Here is a 22,128-nt window from a genome sequence, read left to right on the forward strand (position 1 = left end):
GCCCAACTTCTGCAGTGTGACTCGTCTGAAGCTTAGGAGCTCTTTTTAGATTGAAACGCCAACAGAATGAGACGGTGCTGGCCAGAAAATGGGGGACATGCTAGAGAAGAGCTCTGAAGAGCCCGAGATCTCTTTGGACAATGAGCGTTTGACAAAAATGGGGGACTTGGTGGAAGTCTCTAGTGGCGAAAAGGTCAAGTTTGATGATACGGGACTCTCTCTGGTGCTCCAGAATGGCCTGGAGAACCTTCGGCTTGAAAATTCCCTTACAGATGTCATCCTGTGCGTGGAGAGCAGGGAATTCTCCTGTCACCGAGTGGTCCTTGCTGCAGCAAGTAATTATTTCAGGTAAGGCATGTAAGAAACAAAACAAGAAACTTACTTTGCTTCTTAGCCTTGAACCGTAGATCTCCAAGGACTGTAAAGTGGGTGCTAAACTCTGCAAATTTGCAGCGAGTCTGTAATTCCTGACACCTTTCAGCTCTTTTTTCAAAGTTGGAGACTTAAATAAGGCAGGTGCCAAGTTGTGGGTTTGCTGGAGTCCTGCTACCAGCACTCAGCAAGTCCGCTGAAGTCACACAAAGAAACAGAGAAAGGTTTGCAGACAAGTAGATGAGAAAATTTTGTTTTAACCAAGTATCTGTCACCCCTTTTATTGTCCCTTTGGGATTCAGGCAAAGAGGGATATTCACGCAGATCATGCGGTATTTTTATTAAGATAGGAGTGTGTTTGTGGAACTTGATTGGTTTTCTATTACCATTCCGTAGTAAAAATATACATTGCATAAAATTGTTGAGGAGGGAAGAGAAGGAATTTTCCCTTTCCTAGGGTTACTGAAAATCAATTGTGATGGGAAATATCTGCTTGAAAGCCCTTTTACCGTTTCACCCCCTTCTGGTCCTCTTGAATTTTTCATTCTCTCAGTACTGCAATAGATAGTCTATCTGAGACTACTGGCCAGCAAGAACAAATTTTAGACACATAGAGGAACTCAGTATCAGTTTTAACACAGATTTTCCGTTATCGTTTAGACAATCACATTTGCATGGCTGGCATTTTTGTTCTTTCTTTTTTTTACTGCTAAAGTGGTCAGATGACTGAATAGCTACAGAGGAAACATGAGAAAAAAGAACCTGTGACCACTTGTGACATTCGCAAAAAGCTAATTTTGATGGAGTTTAGTAAGCTTTCCTGGCAGCGCCTGGAAGAATGGTTCTGCTTTTATCATCTCGTAATAGATTGTGTTTGTGTATATAAAGATGGGTATTATTTCTACTGATAGACCATGTAGATCACACATGTGAAAATGTACAACTAAAAGCAGAGACGCCCAAATATTTCTTACCAGTATCATGTGCAGGAACAACAGAAGATGCACAACTTAAAATAAGAATTACCATAATGCTTCTTTGAAAAACAGCAAGTCCTCTTCTGCTATGAGGAAAAGTTCTGCAATCAGAAGGGACCTCAACAGTTAAAAACAGGCAAGACAGTTTTCTGATAACCGCTGTTGGCTGGTTTTCCACTGAGGCCTGAGCTGCAGCCTGCCCCTTGGAAGGAAGGGGGATACCTGGCTGGAGTTCATCTCATCCCAAGGCAATTGCACACGTACGTAGGTTCTGCAACCCTGGGTTCTTGTTTTTGGCCTGGCTTCCCACGGAGCTGAGATTTATATCACGCTGTCTGCCTGTCTGTCAGTGCCCCTTGTCACAACCTTTTGGGTTAGTTTCAGTCAAGTTTGGCAGAGGCTGGAAATATCAAAACTGAAGTTCCCACAAGCTTGATGGAAATTAGTAGCTAGGCAGAGGAGAGGTCCCAGGACTGGGAGCCCATGGTGCTCAGTTGGGTAACCAGCACTATGTCCTGGCCAGCCAACACACACAGCGCCCAGAACCAGCCAAAGCCCATGCTGCCTGTGCTTGGCCGGACACAGGCAGCCAGCACAGAGCTGAGTGTCCTGAGAGGGACAGCCAAATGTGTGAAAGAAATAACAAGAGAGAATGGAGCACTTGGGAAGGGGAAGCTGAGGTTACTGTGAAGAGGGAAAGGAGGACACAGGTCTCCAGGGAACTGAGCTTCACTAGTTCTGATACTCACAAGGCGGCTTGTTTCATCTTGCTGTAATTGATTAGAAGATGCATTAGCCCAAAGAAGGAAGAAATTCTTAAATCACACTATTTCTGTGAGCACTTCCCGTGCTATTACAGGGCCTCTAACACCCATGCACAGGAGCAAACAAAGGGACCCTGTGAGTCATGGGCTTCACCCTGCATGTTACACAACCCCCTTCCTGAACATTGGGTGCCATAATGCAAGCGATCTGTAGCAGCTGACTTAAACACAGTTAAACAAAATTAACTACTTCTAGTCCTTCCTTCAGCACTGTGTGAGAGTAGACAGACTAGTACTTCAGACATGTCCTGCATCTATAGACATAAGAGCATTAACTCTCCACTTTACCTGGGTGAAGGTAACAAAGCAGAGAAGAGAAATACAAGCTGACCAAGATGGACCAGCAGTTCTTTACTCCTGCACTGCCCAAGGTAGTGGAAGAATGGTGCTGGGAGAGGTTGAAGCAATATTTTCCAGAGCATCCTCAAACTCCAGCATGGTTGGTTGAAGTCAGGTTCATAATTCCTAGTACAAGCAGTCCAGTGTGGGTGGGTGCTTAATAAGTGCTTCACAGACTGCAACCTTTCATTTATTTCATTGAGATTTCTCCCTGATTTTTCTGAATTTACCCATTTTTAGGTATCGAAATTTGGCCCTGGGCCCCTCACTTCAGATGTGCATTTCTTAGAGTAAATGTAGGGTCAAAGGCTTAGTTTAGAAATACATGGGGGCAGGAACCAGGGAAACAGACAATGAAACTAGTAGCCACATCTGAAGGATTTAGAGCCCCAGAGAAAATAATCACACACCTCTCTGGGTAAGTACAGGCAAACCTGGAGGTTCAGAAGCAGCATTTTAATCCCCAGCAGAGAAGCTCAGCCTGATCAGTCCTGAGTGGTCTTGGGTTCTTCCCTCCAGTTGGCACACAGTGTGGAAATGAGGTCCACTCCATCTGAGCAGAAGGAAGGTCACTACAGGAGTCAGCTCTCCTGGACAGTACAGCCCTGTTCAACCCTGTCACCTTCCAGAGAGGAGTACTGGCGGGAGAGCGCGGTGCTTTAGATGTGTGATGTCTGCAGGTTGCAGCCATGCTACACGAATCTGTACCCTACGAGACTGGGAGTGGACGGCAGCTCTAACGCAATTTCACAGATTAGGAGAGAGATAGGTGAAAGCACTTTGACAAGATCCCTGTGCAAAGCCTCCGCCAGAATCCCAAGGCTGATTTCTGAGAGGCCTTGCAATGGTGTAATACTGGGTATCTCCAACTGACCTCCATCAAACACTCCGGCTTTGAGGGACGGAAGTGAGAGCTCTCACCTCCCCGACAGGGATGGTTAAATACGAGACTGGAGTCACCAGTCTAAGAGATGAAAGGAACAAGAGCAGACAACACCTGCATCCTACAACGGCCTATTTCGCATTCAGATGCAGCATTTGGCACCTATCAATCCCGTGCAATTGAAATGGCTGTTTTGTACAAAACTCCCTCTCCACACTGAAACACCATTCCCAGGGAGAATTCAGAGGTACTGAAGGCTGTTGTTTTCAAATGGCCGCCTGCCCGCATGCCCCAGATGTACAACATTCAACACTGCTAAAAGGCAGAGAAGCTAAGGAGGATCCCACTCTTGCACTCACTGAAGTTAAGGAGCATTTTGTCTTAATGCCTTTCAAATACTCTGATCTCAGTGGCAGCAGAAACCAGGCCAGGGAGCAGAGCAGTGAATCAAAAACTTCTAACAAGCTGAGACAAGTGAAGGGAAAATGAGAATTTTGGCTGAACATCTTTTCTGACAAGTAATTTCTCTGCCCAAGTTTCCTGCTCAAACACTGAGATAACTAGTACCAGCTCTCTCTTGCTATAAAATCTCTGCTGAGGCAAGGAACAGGTAGATTTTAGAGCAACAAGTAGATGGTATCTTCCATCCATTTGCCATTCACCATGCCTAACTGTTTTGCAATAAAAACTGTTAACATCTTGGTTCCAGTAAGATGTGTTAATCAGACAGCTTTATTCTGGCACCGCTTTTACAAGAAAAGCATGGCCTTTGGATCTCTAGCCACTTCCCAGGTTGCACTGTCCTGTCAACATGGTACATGACTAATAAAGATGGGCTTGGTATGCGGGGTAAAGAACACTTCTAATTACACTTTAGATCTGCACATGATTTTCATCAGGGCAGCTACAAGTGGACTCACGTACTTCTAATCTGTTGAGCCAGATCCCAATTGATGTGAAATCTCACTCTCTGAATGCATTGAACAAGACATGACTGATCCAACTTCTAAATAAAAGCAAAAGCACTGGAAGAAATACTTTAAACTGTGAATTGAAAATGCAGATGAAGATGTGTGTGTTTGCCTTGCAGCTATCACAATGCAAAGTGGATTTAAATAGCTCTTAGAGAAATTTTGGATTTATATCCCACATGAAATATCTGACTAGTGCCAAAGGTGTGTGTGGTGGTTGCCTTTCAAATGCAGTATTATCCACCAAAGAAGAGGTGATATCAGCGTGCATGAAAACACTGCACTTTCTGGCTAACAGTAGTTCCAATTAATGATTATTCAAGTATTTCTCTAGCCAAGAGGTAGCAGCTCTCTAATCCTACCGGAAGCTCCCAAAATTTAGCAGAGGAAAAGACAGCCTCTTAATTAGGAGCAAATCCATAAGCCATTCCCTCCTGGCCCATCCCTGGGTATTAAAGGGGTCAAAGATCTGTTGGGAAGCTTAGAGGTTGGGAAGCTATCAGACATGTGGATCTGGTCTGGCCCTCAGGGTCCAGTCTAAGCAGTGTTCTGCACCTCCAAAGCACAGGGGTATTGACCTTGCCAAGGGTTATAAAGTACATGTGCTAAGTGGGAACAAAGTATTGAGAATGCCAGTGGCTTGGAGGTTTGGGCTTAACGAGCAGAGCCTGTACTAGAAACAGAAGGAGTAAGAGTCTGTAAGAAGCTAGCAGGTGAGACATCACAACTGCGCTGCAGCATCAGTCCAGACACAGAGCGCTACTCAGGGAAGGTCTCAGCTGCCTTTTGCTGCCGGGGAGCTCCAGGTCTACTGCAGAGTCCAGCCCTGGGGTATCCATCACGTGTGTATGCCTTATCAAACTCATGAGTAAAGACGTATAAAAGCAACAAAAGGATTTTCCTTGTTACTTTGCTACAGGAGTTATTGCATAAAATATGAAGCAATTGGAGTATTCTGTGTTGAAATCTATATAACCAAATGTTTTCAGAATGCCTCATCCTGCCTGGGATGCAGTAAAAGTCTTTCTTTTCAGGGCCATGTTCTGCAATGATTTAAGAGAGAAATATGAAGAGAAGATCATACTTAAAGGAGTTGATGCAGAAACCATGAATATACTCTTGGACTACACCTATACCAGCAAGATGCTCATCACAAAACAAAACGTACAGAAAGTCTTGGAAGCTGCCAGCCTCTTTCAGGTACAGATAATTCAAATGCCCTGATCCAGTCTTGTTGCTCTGGCAACACTGGTTAACATACTGCAAAATTCTCTGCTTTCATGTGTTCTGGAAGCATTTTGCTTCATATTTACTTACACTGCAGTAAAAATTGTCAGTGGAAGCCCTGTACTAGAATGCTGCTGTGCTGGGTGCCGTGCGAAAAGGCAAAGAGCCAGGTTCTGCCCCCAAGAGTTGCTCCCATGTGCCGCCCACCAGGCAGCAGGATTGTGTTGCTGGGGCAGTGCTCCCCAAGGTTCAGGTGAGCTGGTAAAGGCCGGTCATCCTCCAGCCCAAAAGAGTTAGTGGGCAGTGGCTGGTATGGCCGGCCAGAAAAGGAAGCTAACTTCATCTCTCCCTCTCCACTGCCCTGAGATGGAGGCTCACCAGCCAAAGTTAGCATCCTCCTTTGTAGGACTTGTGATGTAAAAGGTTTTAGTCATGACCTGGGACTTGTGGGAAGTCCGACTTGAGCAGTGTTACTCAGCCTTTGGTCCATGAGGTATTCACGTGTCCTGTAAATCACCCATGAGGTCTACCAAATTGCAGTCCCTGGTACCAAGCTGCAAATTGCTAACAAATTGCAACCAGCATAACCTGCCAGGTGCCAATGTGTGTACGTGTGTCCAGTCTTTTCATTAAGGAAGGCAAGAAACACTTAACTCCATAATCATCGTGGTTCATTATGAACGTCAGATTCTTGAATCTTACACGCAAGGTTTTGCTCTGAAATGAACCTGTGGCTTTTGGGGTAATGGGGGTTGATATTTATTTCCTGTGGGAAGAGAAGGGAAAGTTATCACAAAGTGCTCCCTAAGGTAACTCAGAAAAGGTGGTCTAGCTTTAATGTCGCCTGCAGCCGAACTGACATTTTCAGCAGACCAATACTGCAAACTGATTGCACTCAAAGGTTACTTCTGGTTTACTTTCAGGACACTTTTCTGTCTTCTTTTTGTGTTTTTGTTTTTTTTTTTTTTTCTGAGCCTTTTTTCTTTAGGATCATTCCTCAGGTTTTGTTTCCGACACTGTCAAAAGCATAAACCTACTATTTTTCATTTATCTTCCCTATTTTTCATTAACATTAAGATTAAATTTGATCACCAAGGCTGGTGCTGTACGAAAACTATCAAACACTGTTAGAGTAATGTTAAAATCATGAGGGTGCCATGAGCAAGAATAGTAAACTACAAAACCCTGGAAAACCAGGAATGTTTTGCTAAAAGCAGCGATCCCAAGTCTTACTGCAATGGTCTTGGATGCTATCAAGATTTATAAGGCCTTAAAGCCTCACGTTATAAAAGGGTGAGGGTTTTGGCTGAAATTGTGTTTTGTGTAAAAAAGATTTAGTAACTACTAGCATTCTGCCAGCTTGTCTCTGCTATTTACACCGAAGAACAAACAGAAGCAGTTGAAAGTCAAATGTTTCATTTCAGTATATCATGAGCTGAAAAGATTCATTCTGCAATTTATTGTAACATTTTTGTTTGGGAAATTCTTTCCTTTCCAATTAATGACATGTGAGAAAACCAAATTCCAAATAGGACTTCTTTATCTGACTAGCAACAATTTTTGGCAGTGCCTCTTTTCAGTCTCTCAGACTTGACAAAGAACCAAAAAAGAAGTAACTTGCACAGTTCTAGTTATTCCGACATAGATATTCCACTTTTCTCTAGAAACTATTTTTGATAAAGTTAGATATAATTATGCCTTCCCTTAGTCCCTTCCAGTAAGTTTTGACCAAATGCAGCCAAAACTGACAGCAGGGAGAGGTGGGAAGCTATTCAGAGAGAGGAGAAGTCCTCGCCACAGTGTGGTTTGTGCACAGAGATTTCCTCTGGGGGGAAGCAGGTGAAGGATTTGGAACAGGGAGCTGCTGAACAGCTAAGCCTCACCCTGGAGTGACACGGACAAATTTTTTCCAGCTAAAGCATAGTTGCAACATGAGTTCAGCAGTCACCTCCTCTGTCTGGGCTGGCGGCTGTCCAGCCACCATGCTTACAAGGCTGGTGCCCACCCTGGATCCAGCCCAGCACCCTCTGCCACCCACACTGCCTGCGGAGCAGCTCATCCCTTCATCTTTTGGTAGGGATAAGACCTCAGGTACTTCTCAGGGCTGTGGCAGAGGGCTCTGTTTCCCCCATAGTAATTCAACAACAACCTTCAGACCTGTCTAACCCCTCCTGCCCTTGCAGGAACCTCTGTGTTACTCCACTCCCTCAGCACAGCTTGGGTGAGGGGCCATGCCAGCTGGAAGCAAAGAGTTTGTGGGAGGGAAGCAAGCTCCTGAGCAGATGTTAAAGAAACAGTACTGTCATGAAGGGCTGTGATGACCACTGCCATGGAAATGCCAGCTGCAGTGGGAACAGCGGAGGATGCCCCCGAACTGCCTCTGAGCACTCTAAGCAGAGCAGGGCTGCTCTGTCCCCAAGGCACAGCTGAAGCACCACCAGCCTGGTGGCCTTACTGACTCCCAGAGCACCTCTCATCCATATGTTAATCCACTTTTCATGAACAAGACGCTATAAGGACAATCCTTTGCCAATTACCTGAAGACCATCCTGTAGCCACTTAGCAGTGAACAGCCAGGGTGGCTGTCGCAGGACAGTACTAGTTACGCCACAGCCACTGCACAGTGCCAGCCAAGAAGGCACGATTTGCTAACGAATGGCTCCTGGGCAGCTCTGGGTCCGAGATCAGTCTGCAGGCTCAGAAAGCTGTCAGCTCCCCGGAGAGATGCCCTGCAAGGGTCGCTGTGCCCCTTTGCTGCCTGGCTAGCTCCCTGCCATGGGGCTCCTGTGAGACGCAGGTGTTACTGCTGAGCCCGGACGTGCTGCCCCTGCAGCCACAGGTGGAGTGGGTGGCCAAGGGCAGCGCAGCTGCAGGGTGCAGGATCTGACCCCGAAGTGCGCTGCATACAGAGAGGGAGTATGAATAAGAGCCCTTTCAACCACCATTCCCTTCCCTTCCTGGGGGTTATAGCAGGAGGCAGGGCTGCTGGCACTGCTTACACTGAACACTTGAATCAAAGCTGGGACAAGCAAGGACTTCAGTGAGGAGAATAAATTTTATTATTCAGAGGGAAGGCCAAGTGGAGGCCAAGTAAGCATATGGGATGTCTCTAGCAAGTAAGAACTTGGATTCAAATGGGTATTAGGAGAAGGAACCAATTATTGAAGAAACTGTTCCCAAGCAACAGGGCTTTTAAAATGCCTAGGGTGGCACTGGGAGGGGTACTTGCAGAATGGAAAGAAGAAAATTTAGAGCTCTGCAAGAATAATCAGAGCAGATGAAGCAGAGGCTTAGGGGTGTCGTCCTCCTGGGTGCTCTCCTGAGTCACCTGCTCTCATGAGACTGACTAAAGCAGGCCCGGCAAGTCTGGGGGAGTTTTGGGGGGAGTTTTGTCTCTAAATGAAGGGAGTGGTGGGGAGACAGTGGAGCACGGAGATGAGGAGCAGCAGCCAGGGAAAGTCCTGCCTTGATATGCTCCTGAGTGGTCCGACCTTTCTGCTTAAGCCCTTGGTGGGGACTGTTTCTCACACCCACATCTTGCAGTTCCGCATTTGTCTGGCCACAAACACAGCTACCCAGTGTGATTAGTGGTGCCTGTGTGGCTGTGAGACCAGTGTGCACTGCCTGGGAGAAAACCCTCTGGTGTCATCTCGTGAGTATCGCTCTTAACAAGCTATGTATAGATAATTAGAGCACTCTACAGTGGCTGGGCCATAGGTTGGTGAGAACGTCATTTTGGGGTCTATACCCAGACTTGCAGATGACGTGATGAGTGACCTTGGCAAATCCCAGGTTTGTTTTTTGGCATCTCGTTACTGCCAACTTTTAATGGGCTAATGCTTAACCTGCCTCAGGTCTGAGTGTTGGCAAAGTCCTTTCACATCCTCAGGAAAATGCTCTGGAGAGTTCAAAGTGTTAGCCTTATGCTAGCCCAGAGAATAGGCAATGTGAGCGTGGCAGGCACCGAGGGGCCACTGAGCTCTGCCACGGTGCCACAGCATGATGCTGACATATTTATATCCCAACGGCAGCAACATATTCTGAGACCTTGCGTACCCTTGTTCATCAGTCAGTTGCATTTCTCTAAACACTTGACCACATCTAAATGTAAAACAGGAACAAGGTAGTCTGTATGCAGCGTCTGCGATCACTCAGCTCTGGTAAACAGTCTAAATGTGACAACACGACACTGCCGGGTCTGGAAGATTCTACCCTAATTACTGAAACAAATCTACATACTACAGTGTTTAAAAATGTTTCGCTTCCTCTTTACCCCTAAATTACTGTTGTGCAACTTTCCCCAGTGGGACAGAACGAGTTAAAATGGTTCGCTTGCTGACGCTGGATGGAAAAAGGACCCAAAAAGTGTGGACGGAAATGCATAGCATCAGCTCTGACCCATCTTTCTGTATGTAGCTGTTTGCAGTGCTCAGGGGAAAAACCAACATGAAATATCAATGCCCTATCCATCTCTGAAATCACAGAGGTGACCAAAAGCCCAGGATGAAGCACTGTAACTTATCAGTTCTATCCCAAATTGGTTCCCAATTCCTGAATAATCACTGGCAACCCAGCTCACATTGTAGTTCATGGCCAATGCCCCACAAACACCTGTGGTCCAGGATCTGCACATTTGGGGCCCTCAGGTGGGGCTTTTGTGCAAAGTAAATTAAAGAGAGTAGTTGTGATGCCCTGTTGAACGCAAACATGGGAAGTTCTTTGATTAAGCAGACTCTATGTGTAAAATGCACATCTATGTTTTTTTGAACCAATGGTGATGACAAGGAAAACAAAGGTCACTAAAACCTCTGAAGGCCTCCCCCAGAACAGACACTTCCCAGACAACCCCAGCTGTCAGGCAACTCAGAGACCAGCTGATGGTCAATCTCTTTCTGCCACATCCCCCAGTACAGGAGAGCATGCCCTTATGCTCTGGGGAGCCGCACTTTGGCCCAAGCCTCCCAGACCCCAGCATTCATTTTCCACCACCCTGGCATGGCCTCAGGCACGTTCAGAGTTTGGATGGTGGGAGCATAAATGCAGACAGTGGAGCCACCTGCACTCCAAAACCAGACTCCCTTCTAGTTGATGTGAGCTGATATACCAGATGAAGCAGGGCAAGCACATCTGAAGCCTGGGGACCTTATCTGTGCTTTGTAACTCCATGTTTCCTAGTGCTTTGAGATCTTATGGAGGTAAGGGGAATGTTAGAAACCCTGTTGCTTTTGTGGGAAAAATAAAATTCAAAAAGCTCTATAGCTCTTCTGCAATACAGTCATGCAAGTAATCGCTCTGTGCTTATAAATGCTTTTTCTGTCCACAGTTCCTTCGCATGGTAGATGCTTGTGCCAGTTTTCTCACCGAAGCCCTCCAGCCAGAGAATTGCGTTGGCATCCTGAGGCTGGCTGATGCCCACTCCCTGCACAGCCTAAAACAGCAAGTGCAGAATTACATTATCCAGAACTTCACCCAGGTCCTGAACTATGAGGAGTTCCTGGAGCTGCCGGCTGACATTCTCTGCAGCACGCTGAAGAGCGATGACCTCTACGTCACAGAAGAGGCACAGGTGTTCGAAACTGTAATGAACTGGGTTCGTTACAAGGAGTCGGAAAGGCTTCCTCTCCTGCCATATGTGCTGGAGAATGTCCGTCTGCCCCTCTTGGACCCTTGGTATTTCGTAGAGACTGTTGAAGCCGATCAACTCATTAGACAGTGTCCAGATGTTTTTCCTTTGCTCCAGGAAGCAAGAATGTACCATCTGTCAGGCAATGAGGTGAGTAAAAAAGGAAGATAATTGCTGCTCTTTCTAAATGTCTCACGCTTCTGCTCAAAAATTCCATCAGAAGGAGCAGTACCATGAGGCAGAAAAAGGCATTCGCACTGAAGTTTCACTAACTGGTGCTACTGAAAAGTCAAGGTGGGCCTCAGCGGTTATCCTGCGCATTTAGAGAGCTTAGAAGCTTTTGGTAGCTTGTTTTAAAACAAAGCATACAGCTTCCTGTATACAAACATCTGAGCTCAACCCTTCCTACACACACTTGCGCAGCTAAACAAAGACCCCAGGTGACTTCCCTTGTAAAAAGGCAAACGGTGTTACTCCTGACACCTCACTCTCTTAGGTAATATTTCAAGCCTAAGAAAGGAAGAATAATTTTCCCACTAAACTCTGCCACAATCTGTAATGACTCTTTCAAATTTGAATATGTAACATCTCCATTCATTACTTATGGGGGGAATCTTTCAGAAAGAGACAACCTCCCATGAAGACGGTCTCTTCCCAGAGGAGAGGTCTGCCTATCTTCCTCATTTGCAGAGGTCCCTGCACCCAAAGAGACAGGCTCATCCAGACATCCAGTCGAGTCCTGTCCTGCCTGCTCAAGGTAGGCTGTGGTAGATCTCCAGTTCTTCAATTGCCCGTCCTCTGTGGAAAGTTAGGTATCAGTCACACCTCCTGGCCCAAAATGTGGGATAGAGGGGAGAGCAACCAGAGGTCAGATTTCACAACAGGAGCAAAGGTATATGAGTGTGTGAGGAAACTTGTATGTCTCCTCAGTCAGAGAGTCAGAGGAAGGCTGGAGGCCTCAGGAGCATGTTGTGGATCCATCACTAACAATGGATGTGTCTATGGCAGTGGAGGAGAGACCAAGGGCTCTTTGTGCCATTGACTACGTAAGACAGTACATGACAACCCGGGCAGTGCCAGCCAGTCTGGTAGGAACTCCTGGAGGAAGCCTTGCCCCACTCAGCAGTGCTATCAGGTTCATGTGGGACAGAAAAAGGGAGTGTTGCTCAGGGCTGAACACTCATTATGCTCATCTTCAAAGGGGCAGCCATCAGAGGCAGCCCTGACAGCTGTCCTCCCCAGGGCTAATGCCCAACAATGGTGACAGACGGGTTAAAAACAGAATTCTGAAAGCTGGCAAGTTCTGGGACAGATGTTTTTAAAAATTTGCCTAATAACAGGGAAAAGACAAGATTTATGTCTGTGTAAATAATCTTTTTTTAATATAGATAAACTATGCCATATTTATAGAAACATATTAAAAGTAGTTTAGAAAGAGAAATAAAACTGTAAGTAAGCTGCCTACTGCCACAGAATTTAACCTGTGGGTCCACAGACTGCTTCTCTGGGGTATGCAGAAGGTAAAAACTGCAATCTGATCCTCGCCAGATGTAAGATTGCTGCCGAGGAGTGCAGACCTTTCACAGCAGACTTTGAGGGCCTGCAAATTAATATAGCAGAAGCAGAGGAACAACTTTATGTGCTCCCCATACCTTTTACACTGCATTTCCTCCAGTATGAAAAACTGAGGGGATAAAGAAGCTTATTACTTCTGTCCTTCAGCATAGGGCCAGTGTACCTTGGGACACTAATGCACTCATTTCCACTTGCTTGTAAGTATTTCCTCCAGGCAGAAAAGAAGTTTCCAAGCACCCCCTGCATTCTTTGCTCCTGGTGAACATCTACCCGGGAAGTGACTTTTTCCAGTGTCCCTGAGAGAAAGACCTGGCGAATAAACTGAGCCAACAGGCGGTAAATCAGAGCTAACCACGTTTCAGAGCCTGGTGCTGGCTTTAAGTAAATCTTCTGGGTTTGGCTTGAAATTAAGGCTTATAAACAAAGAAGCCAACAAAAGCATCCCCATAGTAGAGACCTGCTAATTCTTCAACGCTTTAACATATCTCTTCAGGACAAATAATGAGAGCGGTTATTTTCCAGTAGTGCTAACTGCAGTCTTGCTTTCTCCAAGCTCCCCAGGGCATACACAAACATTTGGGCCCTCCTACCTTGCCCTCACTCTGTCATCCCAAATAAAACCTGTTCTCTTCAGCTCCCTCACATGCACCCAGCCTTGTCACTAGTGCTCACTAGCTCTTGGTGCCACCCTGTGACTTCCCAAGAGGATCTGAAAGGATCCTAGCGGGCAGGCAAAAGCAACTAAGACCAGTGTTGGAGAAATCCTGCTGAAAGAAGGATACAGCAACCTCTACTGAACGCTTCTAGGATGCTTTCCAGGCTTTCAACTTATAGAGCGTTTGATAATTGGTTCAGCTGGTGTAAGCCAGTTGTGATTTACAAAACAGGTCATCAGAAAAAAGGTCACCAGACCTTTCTGTAACTGTAGGTGTAAGTGCCCTGTGTACTCACTCTGTCTTACTTGCATTTAGATTATTACAGAAAGAACCAAGCCCAGGATGCACGAGTTCCAGTCTGAGGTGTTTATGATCATAGGGGGCTGTACAAAAGATGAGAAGTTTGTAGCAGAAGTGACTTGCCTGGATCCTTTGAGGCGAAGCCGCCTGGAAGTAGCAAAATTACCAATCACAGAGCAAGAGACGGAGAATGAGAATAAAAAATGGGTGGAGTTTGCATGCATTACGCTAAAAAATGAAGTCTACATATCGGGTAAGGAACAAGACAGTGGGAGTGGAAGAGGGGAGCAGGGGGTTCTCACAATTATTTCCAGCTTTTATCATGAGCATACTTGAGGCAGCTTGAGTAGAATTAAGCAGTACAGATATCCCTTATGCTTTGGCTGTGAGCAGGCTGCAGAGAAGTGCTGGATGTGTGAGAATATTGCCTGGTCCTGGCAAGAGCTCTAGCACAGGATTCCTTTTCAAACAATATTCATCTATATGCATGGCTACTTGTGTGTGCACACTCAGTGACTGTGCTTATGGAAGGGTCTCTGAGAACAGTTTACCAAACATAAAATGAAGAATAATTGCTCCAGCATCTTCTTGTAATAAGTCCATTTGCAGCTCCACATGCGTAAGCAAAAATCTGCCAGAATCTGACTCATTCTGCAAGGATCAGTCAAGAACCTGCAGGGAACTGTCACCGCTGTTTGGCTGCTACCCGAAACTTGCACTTTCAGGAGCACTTCAACAGCACATCAGACAGCACTCTCGAAGTACCCGCTTGCTAACAGTGATATTAACTCTCAAAGCCAGATGAAACGCAATGGTCCAGACACACAGCATGGATCTGAACACACTGTTTGCAGGCACTCATCCTGAGAGCTTCAGGAGGCACATTTAACTTCCCACAAAAATACAGTTGAGCTCCATGTAGGGGTCTGATCCTGGACCTACAGAGTTTTTACTCAACAATCAAAAAGGTTAAACTCAAGCTTGCTAGTCAGTTTGACAGCTGGTTTTGATGGCCTGTCAAAAACAAGTTTGATGATCTCGTTCTGCTTTCCAAAGGAAAAGTGACAGCAAGCTTGTAATCACTGGCATGTTACAGACCACAATACAGAGCAGTGCATCCATGGGCAGGACACTTCCCTGCAAAATCATCCACCGTGTTCTGTGCTCAGTTAAGACAGGAGAGAAGAAAGGAGGAGGGATGGCTAAAGTGTGAATGCTTTGCTTAAGTATGAAGCGTGGTCCATTGCATTTATTCAAATATCTTCCATTGCATTCTCTCTTTTGGGAATTCACAGATTTTTATTACCTCATTCCAATTTAAAGTTTATTAAATCTTTATCCTAGGATAACAATTAGATTATTCCTTCCCTAATTACAAATCAAGGAGGTTTTTTCTTTCAGCCCACCACAGGAAGTTTCTTTTTACGCTGGCAGCAGACCCTCTGGTAAAGGTTAGCTGTAGAGGGGAACCTAAGTCAAACGTCCCAGCTAGGGAACATTCCTCACAGCTTCACACCCTTGAGTTGAGAGGTCTCTTTTCCATTTGTCTTTAATCTTTTACCCTTTCCTCTTTTTCAAGGTCACAGGCTGTTTGCTTCCTCTTATTCCTGACATCTTTTCCAGTGTCTCTTCTCCACTTTTCTTTTATGCTCTATCCAGACTACCTCCAGGCCAAGCTAACACCTCCCCTGCTATGGTGAGTCTAAGCTGGCTTTCCTCTTGCTGCTATTCTCACAAGTCCTCTTTCTTCCTTTTCTGCTTAATTTCATATCTTAGACTCCTCCCCTCAGTTCCTTCTTAGCCTTTCTCCTATCTCCTTTTCACCGTTCCCACCTAAATAAAGGGCTGAGAGGGCCAAAGTCTTCAGTATTTTCTTTCCAGCTAAACCAAATTATTAGTGTCTCAATCCTGGTTAAACATCTGCCTCCTCCCACATGCTCTTGTTTTCTTTCTTTTAGCTCCTGTGACTTGGTTCTTTTCTAACTTGACTTACATCTTTCCTAACTTGATCTCCCCTCCCACATGCTCATTTGCCTCACTATATTGTTACAGTTTGGAGTCTTCTCTGCTCTTTTAGCATCTGAACAATAGGAAAGTCCTTTGCACAAGATTATGACTACTTTTAGATCACCCTTCCCCAAACAGTTTAAATGCTTTGACTGGGTGGACTGAAACACAACATTTGTAGTGTAACTGAAAATGACATTAATTATGACTCACCATTCTGTTAGTTTTCCTACAATTTTTCCTCAAGTTCGAAAGAACTGGGGTCTAGAGAAAGAACAGAAAGAAACTAAACGTCCAGTCCTCTCAGAAATCTCTCCCTGCCCCCTAAAGTGCAGCAAATTCACCCACCCGGTCCAGCTCACGCTCCTACCAGAGTTTCACGCTGTGCAGGAAAGAACAAGCTCATGTAAAAGAGAAATTTCAAGGGAGGGTAAGGGGAACACCTGCAGTCTCTCAGCCCCATTGTAACCATGAATGCTGCATTCAGGCCCTTCAGCCACTTCAGCTATTTGAGTGCAAATAAAATTCAGCACATACATGTGAAAAATACTGAGACAAAAGCATTACAAACGATGCTTTCTAGCATGCTAATTATCTCCTATTCAATCTGCTATTTGGCCCAGAGATGAGCTCCATCAGTTTGCAGTGATCTGGCTCCAGTACAGAATACCAATGAAGGCAGATACTTTCTCAATGGAATATGAATTATCTTTTCAGTATATTCACCAGTGAAGCAAATGTTTAATCAGGTTGCAGATGACGGAATGAGCTACTCAGTCTGTAAATGTGGTTTCAGGCTTAACTCGATCCATTCATATTGCAGTTGCACCAAAAATCATACGCAAACAAAAGCGCTTGTTTAAAACACTGCTCTCCACTTTAGCATGAGTAAAGACTCACTTGCAAGTCATCTCTGGAATGGGTTTGCAGAGTCCAATTCCGATCTTCAATCTATAAATATGAAGCAAATCCAAGTCGGTAGAGAAAGAAACCAGAAGGAGAAGTACAAAAATGAGATCCCAGCCATATGATCCCAAGGTTGAACAGTAAAACTTCTACTATGTCATGCAGGACTACTGTTGTTAGGGGTTCAGAGTCAGGTCTTTTGTTTTACGATGTAAGGCACTAGGCTATAGCTGACTGGAGCTACCCTGCACTAACTGGCAGTTCCCCCGTGCAGGCCTGTCTTCGAGGGATTTGGCACTACCAACAGCAGCATCCTCCACTATCCTATTTAAATCGTGTTTGTTTATTTGTCATTTCCCAGCATTCTGCAAAGCCCTGGTTGTACACAAAAATCTCCTGCGTATCACCATGCTGTGTGTGGTTGGTCATTCACTCAGTATTAAAATGAAAATGGTTGTGGTCTGGTAAAGTGAAGAACAGTGATTTATCTTTACTGAATATTTCGCTGAAGAAATTTTTCAGTTTCCTTCTCTATTAAGTAAACTAAATGCATAAATTTTCTTCTTGGATAACAGGTCCAGGCCATTCGTATAGGTAATTAAGCTAATAATAAGGACCAATGATTTATTTTCTATTGTGAGAAAACATTTTTACATTTAAACGTATTGGAGATTTAGAGTAAATACAAGCTATGCTGTCGTATTTACATGTGTTATGTACACTGCAGGTGGCAAAGAAACAAAGCATGATGTCTGGAAATACAACGCCTCCATCAACAAATGGATACAAATTGAGTATCTAAATATTGGACGATGGAGGCATAAAATGGCTGTATTAGGTGGCAAAGTATATGTCATTGGAGGGTTCGATGGCATGCAGAGAATCAACAGCATGGAAGCATATGATCCCTTTCATAACTGCTGGTCAGAGGTAAGATACTGCATCACATAATATTTTACTCATTTGGAACATTTTAATCAGAAAAAGTTAGGGCTTTGAATCATAAAAATGAACAAGACAGGATCTAGTACAATTCTTTTAAGTATTTCTGGTCTGTAGAAACCCTAAATATTTTTTCTATAGAAACGCGTATCCTTCAGAAAGTAAAAATCATAGGATTGCCTGCCAATCATTGCCTGTGAGACATCTAATGCCTAATTTTCCTTTTCTTAGTTGGCTTTTAAAGTGAGTAGTCCATAAATCAGTAAGAACACAGTATATGGGAACCAGAGCACAGGCTGAAAACTACTGCTCTGATACCTAGTATATGTATAATGTGTATAACAACCTGTGCATTATACACAGTATGGGTTATACATTTAAGTTGAAAGTACAGGTCTCAAGGTAAACAGGATGGAAAAAACCCCAGTTCTAACTGTACTTCAAGCAATGAGAAGAGAGTATTAGGCAGCCAATTAATCCATGAAATTAATGAGATTAGGCATCATAATGGCAGATACAAACCCTAGTTTTCAGATGATACAAAGCCATGTGGAGGAATCTAACAATCACAGCTGCAAGTAGAAAGATCAGTACAAACAAGTTTCTCGTGTTTTTTTCAATGTACATAAGTATGAAAGGAGATTTGGGGCGTTTCTGACATTTCCTAGCTTTTGAATTGTTGACAACATGATTTTAATAACAGCATTTGAACAAGAGCATATTTTTATTAAGGGGTTTACAGTCTTAAGAAAAAGCTGAAACATACTTCTCCCTTATCTCTAGAAATATCATCCCCTGAACCCTACTGATCATCTTAAAAGAACATCTGACTTAAAATTCAGCAGGATCCCACCCTGTAGGCATCAGTCTGACTACTTGAAATCAGAATGGTTACTAACGAGTTTTTACGGTCATACAGGCTGCTCCCCTTGTAGTCAACGTAAGTTCCTTTGCAGCAGCGAGCTACAAGAAGAAACTCTACGTGATTGGGGGAGGACCCAATGGGAAGCTGGCAACAGACAAGACTCAGTGCTACGACCCTGCGACCAACATGTGGAGCCTGAAAGCTCCCATGCCAGTAGAAGCCAAATGCATCAATGCTGCAAGTTTCCGTGACCACATTTATGTTGTGGGTAGGTGAAGCATTAACGTTCCTTCTTGTCTAGGCACAGCAGGGCTTGTTTCTCTGTGTTAGTCTTACCCGCAAACTCTATGGAGTATAATCAAATGGTCAGATGGGTCTTCTCATTGAGCTTAGTGAGGGAGGGGAATCCAGCACATTTACGAACAGTAGTGAAGAGTCACCAAGTCAAACTCCCTGTTAGCATGGTAGGTATCTTGGAAAGCTGGAGCTAGCCCAAAGATAACTTAAAGCCATCCAAAGGTGGGTTCATAGTGGCAAGGGCATGATTTCATGGCTACATCATGTCCCCTCTCCTCTCCAGGGGCATTACACAGGATTTATGTAGGGATATAAGTACTAGGAGCAGGTCATGGGAGTGGAGCCACTGATACCCAAAGATCCAGACCTCTTCACTAGATCATGCTTGGGGTTAATTCAGTCAATTGCCAGAACTGGAAGCGAAGACGGAAGAACAAGTGTTTAATGGTGGTAAGCTGAACCGTGGAGAGAGGAGGGAGCCTGCACACATCTCCAGATGCTGCTGGAAAAACCAAAAGAAGGAAAAAGGAACATTTCTTTCCAAAACAGGAGCTCAGAAGAGTCGTCCATCCCAGCCCTGGTGCAGAAATTTTCTCACTTACAGTATAATCAGTATGGTGCTGAGGGGTAGCATAGAGCCAGGGCATCACCAAATAGTAAATGGTGTTCTGAAGGGAGATTTATAATATGCATGTGTGTGCACATATCTCTCTTTCTCTCTATGCATGCACCTTGTGTGTATGTAAAAATTCTGTGCTTCTCCTCAGCACAGAGATTGACATCACCCTCTTCGTACAAGATAAGAGACAGAAAGAGAAGGCATGACTTACGGACTAGCTGATACAACTCACAATAAAATTTAACACAATACTCCAGTTACATTCATTCAGCATCTTTCACCAGCAAACCTATTCTTTCCCTATCTGAGAAACAAATCTAGTTCAATTGGATAGAAATCAGCCCCACCCTAGGTTTAAAAGATAAAAGAGCATTTGTTTACTGCATCCAAAGCCATCATATTACCCAGACTGATGAACTGCCAGATGAATCACTGTAACTAACAATACGTATGTTTTCAGTCTGCTCCAATTGAGAAATAAAACTTGTTTAAGTCACCTCACAGTGACTTGATCATCCCTGAAGTACTGGATTAATATTGACAAAACCAATATTTATTGTAACTACAATAGATAAACACTCACTTTGCCAGTGAGTAGGATACCAGGCATTGTTGCAACTCATCAATAAGATCATGGCTTGAAGGTTCTCCCAGCCCTATTCCATACAGAAGACAAACCTAGTCCCTGTAAATTTCAGAATGAGAACCATTCAGCTGTTGGTACTCTCAGGAGTAGTGTTTCTTGTGTACTGAGGTATTGACCATTTTTCACAAGAAAAGGACCCTGCAAAATTGGAAAAGGTTCACAGAAAGTTTCAAGAATGACTGCAGATTTGGGAAACGTGGAGAAACTGACTGTCACTTTCTGTCTAGCTTACCCATAAGAAGATTATGAGTTCAGTCTGACAAACCTCTAAATGAGAAATGGGGTTTTGAAAATAGCCAGCTCCAGGCAGAAGAAGGTTTAAGGGGCAGGTGGACACTGAAGTCAGAGGAGTCAGTCAAGAAATCATGCACCCATTTCTAATAGTGACAGCTTACCACATCTAGTCCTTCATGATCTAAACCCTTCTAAACAAGACTGTATTTTTCTAAAGTTGTGTCCTTAGCTGAAGCAGCAGGTATGAGACAGGTCTGTTGCTGGCTGCACTGTGGTCACACTGCATGACCACAGCAGTTTGTTCTGCCCTTAAATTCCACAGCCTTATGAACAATAAGTGGCCTTCTGCGGATCTGGCTTTCAAAACAATAAAGTATCCTGTGACCTTGTTTTTTCTTAGCTTTGGGGCATAAATCATTCTTACGAACGTCAGGAATGGAGTCTTGTTGAAGTGGGTGGCTTAGTTAAAATCTCTTACAGGAATGGTGGATGCAAATTGATATCCATTTCCTCTCCAGGTGGGGCAATGAAAGCACTCTACTCCTACAGCCCCCAGGAAGACACATGGTGCCTGGTGACTCAGTTCACCCATGAGAGAGCCAGTTGTGGGATTTCTCCTTGCAACAACAAGCTGTTTATCACGGGGGGCCGAGACGAAAAGAACGAAGTCATTGCGACAGTGCTGTGCTGGGACCCTGAAACTCAGAAGCTGACAGAAGAGTGTGTCCTGCCTCGGGGGGTGTCTCATCATGGGAGCGTTACCCTCAGGAAATCTTACACGCACATCCGTAGGATTGTGCCTGGGGCAGTTTCTGTCTGACCAGAGGAGAACTGCAAATAAACCCAATACCTCCATGCCCCTGTGGCACAGCCTGCAGTGATGATTTTTTTAGCTGCAGGTAGCAGTGGATGGAAATATTGCCACTGGGGTCCTCTGGGGAGTATCTGTATATATGCTCAGTCCTTGCATTTCCTCTGTACAGTATATCCTTAAATTATCTTAATTCCTTCCCTCCACAGAAAAACAAAGGGACCAGCTGTAGTTTACTCCTGCCAACACAATACCTCCAATTGGGCAAAGAAATGTGATGTGTAGGCGGGAAATTTACTTCCCAGCTATATCTGCCCCGAAACATGCTTGAACTGGCTCAGCCTGGTCCTGAAGTTTGTTCAACTATTTATTGTGTTAAATTGGATTTGCAGCACCGACTAGTGAAAAAGAGAAGGTGCTTTTTTTGGAATGAAAGCTTTGTAACTTTGATGAAATGTAACATTGTTTCCTCCAAAGCTGTGCTTTTTTTTCCAGTGGTTGGCACATTAGATAAAGTTAAAACTGGTTTGTTTGTTTGTTTGCTTGAAGTTTTTCAGTTCTGCGTGACCAAAAAAAAAAAAAAAATCCACCTCAGTTTGCAAACCTTGCTGTCATTCCCACAAAAAAGACTGCATAGGCTGCAAATATACATGAACGCCAATCTGGTTCCACTGAACATTCATTGTAGCTATTTTCTAATAAAGCAGACCAAAACCTACTTCCCCCTTTGTTCTGTTCTGGGATGGTTTACTGTTCTGCCTGAAAGGCTTTTTCCTCTCACTTGCTGTACACAAGCGCAGTACCGGTGCCCCCGCCTGGCATCCCTGCCTCCATCCCCACTGGGTGGCAGTGCTCTCCCAGGATTTTTCTCACGGGTTTTGATTTCCTGGAATGCAACCGGACAGAACAGTCTGCTGGAGAGAAAAACAGTTCCAGGTACTGTTCCCAGCCTGATTCCTGGGACCATCACATGCTGTACCAGAAGGGGCAAATGTTCAACAGGCCAGGAGGGCCCGAGTCTCAAGTCCCAGCATCTGGGTCAGTTGTAGAGAGA

General features: G+C 44.6%; 1 protein-coding gene across 1 annotated transcript; it reads left to right on the forward strand.

The window, feature by feature from the left end:
* Positions 1 to 62: 62 nt before the first annotated feature.
* KLHL6 (kelch like family member 6) lies at positions 63 to 21,796 on the forward strand. The gene is made up of 7 exons (XM_082487068.1): positions 63 to 348; positions 5,401 to 5,566; positions 10,917 to 11,366; positions 13,763 to 14,000; positions 17,388 to 17,590; positions 18,522 to 18,735; positions 20,782 to 21,796. Exons 1-7 carry the CDS (start codon positions 89 to 91, stop codon positions 21,081 to 21,083), a joined length of 1,833 nt encoding a protein of 610 aa, XP_082343194.1. The 5' UTR covers positions 63 to 88; the 3' UTR covers positions 21,084 to 21,796.
* The last annotated feature ends 332 nt before the right edge of the window (positions 21,797 to 22,128 follow it).

The sequence above is a fragment of the Vanellus vanellus genome (assembly GCF_965231255.1).
Source record: "Vanellus vanellus genome assembly, chromosome: 8".
NCBI classification, from domain to species: domain Eukaryota; kingdom Metazoa; phylum Chordata; class Aves; order Charadriiformes; family Charadriidae; genus Vanellus; species Vanellus vanellus.